Raw genomic sequence first — 10579 nt, 5'->3', positions numbered from 1 at the left:
AATGATTTAAATTCTCAGTCTGTCCGTTGATAAGAAATTTGGCAATAATTTGAAATAAGATGTTTCTTCTTTAGCCTCCTTAGGACAAATAAGTACATCACTGGCTATATCATACAGGCTCTAAAGCCAGGCTGACTTGTTTTCCGGTTCTCTCAGTCACGATCTGTGTGATCTTGCACACATACACTCAATCATTTTATGTCTTGGTTTCTTCATCTGTAACATGAAGATAATAATCAACCTATCTCATGGGACTCATATGGGGATTTAGTGAAATAACACATGTAACTTGGCACACAGTAGCTACTCAGTAACTATTAATTTTCTCTTTTTTATATAATGGTCTACCTAATAAATGTTGAAAACTAGCAGTGAAGTATTTTCCTGTTGCTAATGGTAAACTAAAAGTGTGACCATTAGAAAAGATGGCTAAAGGCCAAAGAATCTTCAGGAAGAAATCACCTTGGGAATTGATGTCAAAAATATCTAGCACATCCAAATGTCAGCAAAACTGCTCCTTTTCTTAAAGTAAAAGCATGCCAAGATTTCGCTACGGTATTTACAAAGAACTTTGTTGCTTGATCTAATCATTAGGGTTTAAAAGAAAACAGAGTCTCTGAAATAAGTGTTCTTGTCCCCTTACTTTCTTCTAAAACTACTAATATTCTAGTAGCATGATATGCTACTCACGTGAGCACAAAGCTGTGCTTGTAAAAGAGCAGGACTTCTTGGAAATGACAAAATGGTAAATTACCCTGGAAAGCAAATGGTCTCAGGTCATTCTGGCTCCTCTGCCCTGAGATGAGGTGAACATGTTTGTGGCTACAGGAATTTGTTTTCCATAGATCTCATACAGATATACAATCTCAAGGGTCCTCAGTTAAATGTTTTCTGTCATAATACTCAGCGTGTTGATGTGTTGAGGACCAAAAGGTGATTTCTTATTCAAAACAGAACAAAAGTATACTTACCCGGAGATGGATTTCCAGAATCTTCTTGGATCATTTTAGATAGCTACAGAAGTAACCTGACCAAGATCAGCACCCCCTACCCATACCCTAGGGCTTGGATCCTGGAAAGATGCAGGGTAATTAACAAATGTTGGGCTAAAGACGCACTCCTAGAACTTAATACAAATGAGAAAAACCCTCCGTGACATTCAAACCATTTTGCTGTAGTTACAGAAAACATGAAACTACGTTACCATCTCTTAAGAGGGAAGCTATTGAAAACTGATTTTCTTAGTCTCAAATCTAACCTGTTTATGTGATTAATTCATAACTAGAGGTCCCTCATCGTGTATATACCATGACAGTCTCCTTAAGTACATTGCACTCTATTTGAAGCTTAAAATTAGAAAGGACCAGTTCTCCATTTCCCTTAATTGTCAGAACCACGATTTAGCAAATACTTATGTCCCTTTAGGTACTGTTTGCAAAGGCTGTACTAATACTAAACCAAGTGCAGGGCTTTATCAGAAAACACAGGCATGCCGAGAATAGCAGGGAAGCTTATGATACATGGTTGTAAGATAAAATAGCTGTCTTGGAATTTTTTCCCAACTTATATTCTTTTACCTCCAATTTCTTCTGCCACCCACTCCTCACAACACTTTCCCCAAAATAAGACAAAGGAAAACATTTGGGTGACATACAAAAAGACAATTAATATTTATTTTACTCAAGCTTTTCTGTAAGAAGTTAAACAAAATGATCCTCATTTGAAGGCATTACCAAAAATGTTAACATTGTTTCACGTATCCCTTCAGTGCGGGATGAAGAACACACTTATCTGAATGAAAGGATAGGAATGACCATCCTTACAGTGGCTTTACTTAGATATGTGGAGAAAACAAATCCATAAGGGTTAGACATAAAATAGCACATGAACCTACTAGTTTCCTACAGGTAGTGGGAATTCCACTGATGTGTTAAAGTCTCCAAGAGCTCTCAAGACCTGGGGATCAGTTTTCAGCAGTTATAAAACAGCCATAGGTACTCCCATAATTCACTGCCCACTTTTCCCTCAACTATTTTACCACTAAAAGAGCAAGATGGAAACACCCCCGCTCCCAGCCCACTCCCAGGCTGCAGGACTGTAGGCGTCAGTTCTCTGGGTAATCAGAATATCAAAGCATCCCCTCCCCGCACTGCCATCTAAATAGGATGACAGGAAAAATGGCTTTGGGTGAGGCATTTAGGTGTTTTGTTTCGCGGAAGTATAAGAGCTGGCTAGGAAATCATCTCATCCCTACACAGGAAAACCAAATATTCTTTCTAGAGAAGAGTAGGACAGAATAGCACATCCAGGCCCGTCTCCCAGCCTCAGTCTGACCTCAAATATAAAAGCAGGGGGAGGAAACACCTTGACATCTGCCATTGCCACGAACCCCTATTTCCTCAGGAAAGCCAGGGCACAGTGCTCCTGCACTGTGCCCACACCTGAAAAGAGCAGGGATGTCTGATCTCCCTTCCCTAAGAGCAGGAATTGGAAGTAGCATTATCTTATTAATACAAATGGATGAATGTTTGGAGAACTTGTGATATAGAGTTCTCAAGTTCCTACCAGTAATCTGAGTCTATGTGTGTGTGGAGAGAAACATTGGAGGGGGACTTCTCATTTCCACACTTAAAATATGGAGGAAGTAGAAGTAGAGGGACTGTATATATATATGGATACGTTGTGGGGATGGGTGAGAATGAAGCCTTAACATATGCAAAAAAAAAAAAAATACAAACGTTGGAGCCTTGGATGGCTGGTTATCAATATAAGAAACAAAACTTACTAATAACCATTTGTGGGAGTAAGGGAAAAGAGAAAGACACAACTATTCTTTTTTTCTCAAGCAAATAGCAAAGTTCTAGGTGAAGATAATAACTGTTTTCTGTTTATAAAATGCATACAGAAACAGTAAATGCTGAAAAGCTTCAAATAAATGCAGAGTCACACAGAAGCTACAAAATATGCGAGAATTAGTCATTGTTTCTCAGTCTACTCACACTTTTCCTGAGATGCAAATTACTCCCTGTTCCTCTAGGTGCTGTGAGCAGATTTATATTCTAATTGCTCATGAGAGGTGAAAGACTACACAGAAGGGAATGAGGGAGATGCAAAAGGGGAAATCGAGGTGGGAAGTGGGGTGTTGAAAGGTCTGGAAAATGACTGGTGGGGAGAAAGAACTGAGGAGCCCCAACTAGACTGTGAATTCTTTGAGGGAGTTGGTGCCTCACACCTGGGGGCCTAACACAATCTGGACGCAGAGTAAATACTTGATTTGAGTAGGGAGGTGAAGAAAAAACAATGCATCATTAGAGACTGTGTCGTTCAAACTCTAATACCCAATAAGTCATTCTGCCTCTACTGCCCTTAAAAGCCTGAAATGGCTTTGAAAGATCTCAGTAAAGAAGCTGCTTCTGCTTTTTCTGTAGTCACGGCCAACATGGATGCCTGGGCCTTTCAAAGCAGAGGAAAATGCTGCTGAAGGGGATGAAGATTCCGGACTATTAAAGAGTTTTAATAGCCATAGCCATTACTCAGTGGGATCCCAAACAACAGATAACAGATTTTATCAATTTTGTTTGCTAGATGTTCTCTATGACTCAAGTTTGACTTTAGCATTTGCACCCAAAATGAGTTCTCCTACAAATAAAATTTGTTGGTATTATTTGAGACAAAGAATACAAAGCAGGCATAGGTCCCTCAGGAAGTTGTCACAACTCTTGATAAGATTAACTCGACTGCCATCATCACTTTTTGCTTTTGTCCTCTAGTTTGAAGCCTTAGCAAAAGACGTCTGCTTTTCATAATTCAACGAAAATGACTCCACTCTTTTCTCCAAAGGGCCCATTATTATTTTTAGTTTTTCGGTGCACGACTCAACATAAAGACCTGTGGCTCTTATGAGCTGCCTGTTTTTAAATGGTCCAGTAGTTTCGGTTTCCATTTAACAAGTTCCCAGATAACAAATGGAAAACGGAATGAATCTTCACAAGGTCACATTGAAGGTTAAAATAAATTATCCCCATCACTGAGAGGCTCTCTTCAGGCTTTCTATCAGCACTACAGAGTCAGTTTCCTCTTTGGTTTGCTTCTCACAGATGTCGTACTTCTTCCAGTGCTGGAAGGGAAGAAAAAACACATACACGATGACTTTTCTAAAGAGTGTTCTTTCCCTGAGTACTCGCAGCCAATGCTTATTTTTAGGTTTGTGTTCATGGAACCCTGAGTATATGTTTTCCTGTTTTGTTTGGAGTCTTTTTTTTTGACCTAAGAATCTTCATCTATTTGAACAATCAATTAAACAAAACAATCAGGAATTAACGTTAAAGGTAAAAAAACCATGGGACTGTTATATGATATTTAATAGCTATCTCAAAAGATAAACAAATGTGGACACCTCCAAAATTGGAAACGAAGTCTTTTGAAGAAGAATAAAAGAGCAGCATGCTTTCCTTACTTCAACTGTTTCTATCTTTATTTTTTTACCACTCAAATTTGACCATTGCTCCAGAGATGTAATAGGCTCAAAAAGGCGTCAAGGTGAATGGCAATATATAAAATGTCCCAAAAGTCTTAGTGCAGTTAAAAGTTTTGAAAGACCTTGCATTAACAGCTTCATGTAACATCATTTGCTAGAACAGGGAATTATGCATATAAGGTAAGCTCATCTTGAACTCAATTTAAGTGTGTATCTTATGGTGAAAGCCAATATCCTGGTCCTTGCCTTCCTTCCTTACAAGTCAAAGGAAAGGGTGAAATGTGAGCTCAGTCCCCTCATCTGTAAAATAAAGTTGTTAGACTAAACCAGGGGACTGCAAACTATGGTCTAAGGGCCAAATCCAGCAGGCTGCCTGTTTTTGTAAATAAAGTTTTATTGGAACAGAACCACCCCCATTTGTTTCTGTATTGTCTACGGCTGTTTTCATGCTACAACAGCAGAGTTGAGTTGCTGTAACAGACCAAAAGGCTTGCGAAACCAAAAATATTTACTATCTGGCTCTTTACAGAAAAAGTTTGCCAATCCCTGCACTAGATTATTTCTAAGCTCCATTTCTGCTCTGTTGTTTTCTGGTTCTATAAGCCTAGAAAAGGAAATGGAAAGAAGGAAAAATAGAAACAAGCAACAATGATGATTCAGCTGCCTCAGGTTGTGCAACTGGAGATGGACTCAGCAGGTCAGGAGCATCCAGTCTTAGAGAACATATGGAGAGAAAAGTTGGAAAACACTGTTTAAAATATCCAAATTCTACTGAGCCTGTGCTCTGTAGAGCCCGTGAGCCACAACCACTGAAGCCTGCACACCTAGAGCCCGTGCTCCGCAACAAGAGAAGCCACCGCAATGAGAAGCCCACGCACCGCAACGAAGAGTAGCCCCCGCTCACCGCAACTAGAGAAAGCCCGCGCGCAGCAACAAGGACCCAACGCAGCAAATAAATAAATAAATAAAATTAATTTTTAAAAATATCCAAATTATTCTAAATAATTATTTAACCCTGATACTCCTAGTAGAATGGCTAAAATAAAAAACACTGACAATTCCAAGTGCTGATAAGGATGCAGAGTAACTGGATTTCTCATATATTATTGGTAGAAATGTAAAATAGCACAGCCACTATGGAAAACAGCCTGACAGTTTCTTATAAAACAAAATATATACTTACTGCATGACCCAGAAATCTCACTCGCAGGTACTGACCCAAGAGAAATGAAAACATGTCCACACAAAGACCTCTACATGAATGTTTATAGCAGCTTTATTCATAAAAGCCAAAAACTGGGAATAGTTGTGATATCCTTGAACAAGTGAATGGTTAAATAAACTGTGCTACAGCCATATCATGGAATACTGCTAAGCAAGAAAAAGCAATGACATGCAACAACGTGGGTGTGTCTTAAATGCATTATGCTAAGTGAAAGAAGCTAGACTCAAAAATCTATGTATTGCATGATTCCATTTATATGATATTCTGGAAAAGGCAGAACTCTAGGGACAGAAAAGAGATCAGTGGTTGCAAGGGTACAGGACCGGGGAACGGGGTGTACTGCAAAAGGGCATGAGGGGACTTTTGGGGGGGATGATGGAAACTTTCTATATCTTGATTGGAGTGGTGGCTACAAAATTGCATACATTTGCTATAACTCTTCTAACTGTACACTTGTGAAGAGTAAAATTTATGGTATGTAAATCAAATCAACAGAGCTAATTTTTTAAAAATGGGAGATGCACACACTTCTAATAAAAAACAATCTGAAAAAAATTACATAACCTTAAAATAATGGCTTATTCAGTAAATGGCACTAAGACAACTGGCTAAACATTTGAAAAATAAAGTTAAACCCTACCTCACAGCCTACACGGATAAACCCCCTATGGGGGTTAAAGACCTATATGTGAAAAATAAAATCAAATAAGTCCTGGAAAAATGTATTAAGGAACAATTATATAAATCTGCAGTAGGAAAGGGCTTTCTACACATAAAAAATAAAGGAAGATTTGACTGCATAAAAAAACTTTTGTACATCATTAATCACCCTAAATACAATACAAAGACAAACATCGACGACAAACCAAAGGATTACTAACTGATGTATAAAGAGCTTTACAAACCACCAGGGAAAAGACGAATATTGCAGGGCAAAAATGGACAATGAACAAGAATTTCACGAAAGAATTAATTCAAGCCAATGAACACGTGAAAAAATACAAAACTTGATATGTAAATTTAAAACAAGATGCTCTGGACTTATATATACTACCAAACGTAAAACAGATTGCTAGTGGGAAGCAGCCGCATAGCACAGGGAGATCAGCTCGGTGCTTTGTGACCACCAAGATGGGTGGGATAGGGAGGGTGGGAGGGAGACGCAAGAGGGAAGAGATATGGGAACATATGTATATGTATAACTGATTCACTTTGTTATAAAGCAGAAACTAACACACCATTGTAAAGCAATTATACTCCAATAAAGATGTTAAAAAATATATATATAGGGCTTCCCTGGTGGCGCAGTGGTTAAGAATCCGCCTGCCAATGCAGGGGACACAGGTTCGAGCCCTGGTCCAGGAAGATCCCACGTGCTGCAGAGCAACTAAGCCCGTGCGCCACAACTACTGAGCCTGAGCTCTAGAGCCCACGAGCCACAACTACTGAGCCCACGTGCCTAGAGCCCGTGCTCTGCAACAAGAGAAGCCATGGCAATGAGAAGCCCGCGCACCGCAAGGAAGAGCAGCCCCCCTCGCCGCAACTAGAGAAAGCCCGCGTGCAGCAACGAAGACCCAACACAGCCAAAAATAAATAAATAAATAAATTTATTTATTTTTAAAAAAAGAAAAAGTATATTATAGAACCAGGGTTGGCAAACTTTTTCTGTAGATGGCCAGATAATAAACATTTTCAGCTTTGAGGGCCATATAGTCTCTGCTGTTGTAGCATGAAAGCAGCCATAGACAATATATAAATGAATAGGCACGGCTGTGTTCCAACAAAATTTTATTTATGGACACTGAAATTTGAATTTCATATTATTTTCTTCTTTATATTTTTTCAACTACTTAAAAGTGTAAACACCATTCGCAGCTTGCAGCCTGTACACAAACAACTGGCAGGCAGGAGTTGGCCCATGGTCTGTAGTTTACAGAGAAATCCTATGAGGAAGGTAGTGGATGGCAGCATAGTTTTTGCATTTCCCCAAATGCCACTATAAAAACCACAAGTAGGAAAGGTAAGTAGGATAAGTAGGAAAGCAAAGCCAAAATCCACGGACACAATCTGCAACAAGACCAGATGAAAGTGATGCCCCCATGAACCCTGAAATATGAGCGGGTAGGGACAAATTAGAGATGCTACAAGAGCAAAATGGTATTAGCTATGGGAAAGTATGGAGAGGGAACCATCAGGGCATCTGATAGATCTGAGAATTCTAAAACAACTCACTCAAACTTCAGCAAGCTAATTTATGAACAATAAGTGAGTCTGGCAGGGGTTTGCACTGCCAAAAGAGTGACCAAATGCAAGGAGTCCACAGAACAGCCTGAGAGCCACCTGAGCCCTATGAACTCTCAAAACCATCCCAAGCTCCCTTCCTGGGCAAAGTCCCACTCTGAAGAGAAACTGATAGGAACAGACTGCACACTGGCTAGGACACAGACAAGAGACACAAACTAGAAAGTCCAGATAAAAGTAGACGAGGTGAACAGGCAGAGCCAGATTTCAGAAAGGAATTCACTATAGTTTTGAAAAATTGTCAAAAATAATAGAAGATGGGGGCTTCCCTGGTGGCGCAGTGGTTGAGAATCTACCTGCCAATGCAGGGGACACGGGTTTGAGCCCTGGTCTGGGAAGATCCCACATGCCACGGAGCAACTGGGCCCGTGAGCCACAATTACTGAGCCTGCGCGTCTGGAGCCTGTGCTCCGCAACAAGAGAGGCCGCGACAGTGAGAGGCCCGTGCACTGCGACGAAGAGTGGCCCCCGCTTGCCACAACTAGAGAAAGCCCTCGCACAGAAACGAAGACCCAACACAGCCATAAATAAATAAAAAAATAAAATAAATTAAAAAAAAAATAGAAGATGGAACTCTATAGCCATGAAATTAGAAAAAAAAAAAAAAACTATCCTAAATCAAGTCTCCTTCTAAAACTTTAGGGAAACTAATTTCATGTAAAAATAAGCGACAGAATAATATTCTTATGGAATTAAAAGATGCCAGAAAGATGTCCACAAAATATACACAGATGAAAATTATAATCTAATATTTCAAAACTAGCAAAAGTATATTAAGAAAAAGTTATGTGATATGAAAAACTGTGCAGGATATCGAAGAATATAAAAATTCAGAATAAGAACAATTTAGAAATGACATGGTAAAACCCAAGAAACAATTAGAAGTAAAAGAAAATAATCATTTCAGAAATGAAGACTAGCTAGAGGAAACACAGGGGCAGATAAACACAACAGATAATACCTTAAGAGAAACAAAAGATGAAAAGGAGGATTTTTTTTAAATCAAAAAGAAATAAAGATAGATGAAAATTATTCAAAAGGATGTGACAAATATAGAAGACAGGCAAGGAAAATAAGGGAACAGAATAACAAAGTCTATAAGTGAAGACATTTTCACTGAAAATTTTTAAAAAGATTTGAAACTACATACTGAAAAGGTACACTATATACCTGGGAAAATCAACCCAGAATGACTAATACCAAGACATATTCTAGTAAAATTATTGGACTTCGAAGGAAAAAATCTTTTGACAACCAGGCAAAAAAGACCAAGTGTTTTAATACAGAAAGAGTATTATATTGTCAGCAGACCTTGACAACACTTTATGCCAGAAGAAAATGGATGACATATTTAAGATCCCCAAGGCAAGAACATGTAAGCCATGGATTTTATATCTAGCTAAAATGAATTTCAATTATTAATTCAGGAAACTCCATCAATATGTAAATAATCCAGGAAATGTTGGTCCCATGAATCCTTCCTGAGAAACTTTTGGAGCTTCAAAAAACCAAAATGACCGGAGAGACATCAACATAAAGATCGGGGGTTAGCATCAAATACATACCATATAGAATTAAGACTAAAGAGGGCTATAGGGAGACAATATAGTATATAATGGCCTTATGCACTGGAAATGCAGATCCTGGACAACTTTAAGAATGGGGAGAGAATGGGAAGAACATATGGAAAAATTGCTGTCTTTAATAATCATTAAAAATTATTTTATAGTTTGTCAAAAGTTCAGAAATTCCTTCAGTTCCACCTGTTTCCTTTTCATCTGTTAAATTCAAATAAAGATAAAATGAGCATTTTATTAAAACATGTTATATAATTTGTTAGAAGTGTGGACTGCAGGATCAGGAAGCCTGGCTTCAGGACTCAGGTGCTGAGCAGCTCTAACTCTTGTTAGTTAGATTTCGATACCAGCTCTGCAAGGTAGCAGCAGTGTAACCTCAAACAAGTTACATATAATCCCTCTGGTGCTTCACTGTCTTCATCTGTATAGTGGAGATAATCCCTGTTGCAGGATGGGGACAAATGAATGAAGGAAGTGCTTAGAGAAGTGTCTAACACATAGCAAAAGTTCAATAGGTATGAACTGTTATTATTATTGTTGTTACTATTATTCCATTTACCAGTAAAAGTGCAGTCAGCCCTCCGGAGGATGTGCATAGGTTATGTGCAAATACTACACCATTTTATATAAGGGACTTGAACATCCATGAATTTGGGCATCCGAGGGAGTCCTGAAGCCAATCCCCCACAGATACCAAGGGACGACTGTATTTCCATTTCTCTGTGTTGTTCTCATAACCTTAAAGATGATTATAGCTGGGTGACAAGATTAATTTTTCTCTTTTGGTTATCTGTATTTCTCATTTCTCTATAATAAACATATTTCTTTTAAAAGAAAAATTATTTTAATTTAAAAAATGCACCCTGAATGTTACATTTTCATTGGTTTCTGCTCATTAGACCCAATGCTTAACTGTGTTGGACAGGAAAAAAGCAATCAGAACAGTGCAGCAGAAATGGCTTCTAAGAAAACATTAATTTTTTAATTGCCTTTTTTCAT

General features: G+C 38.6%; 1 protein-coding gene across 1 annotated transcript in view; it reads right to left on the bottom strand.

Moving 5' to 3' along the window:
• Window positions 1-1646: 1646 nt before the first annotated feature.
• The window catches only part of IL13RA1 (interleukin 13 receptor subunit alpha 1), a 66343-nt gene continuing 57410 nt past the window's right edge, over window positions 1647-10579 (bottom strand). Inside the window, exon 11 of the mRNA XM_061178927.1 lies at window positions 1647-4117. Coding sequence (XP_061034910.1) covers window positions 4025-4117 — 93 coding nt within the window. The 3' untranslated portion in view covers window positions 1647-4024. The remainder of the gene's footprint in view (window positions 4118-10579) is intronic.

Source organism: Eubalaena glacialis, chromosome X (assembly GCF_028564815.1).
Source record: "Eubalaena glacialis isolate mEubGla1 chromosome X, mEubGla1.1.hap2.+ XY, whole genome shotgun sequence".
Lineage (NCBI taxonomy): Eukaryota > Metazoa > Chordata > Mammalia > Artiodactyla > Balaenidae > Eubalaena > Eubalaena glacialis.
Note: the sequence above shows the minus strand (reverse complement) of the source record. Positions and strands in the feature narration are given on the sequence as shown.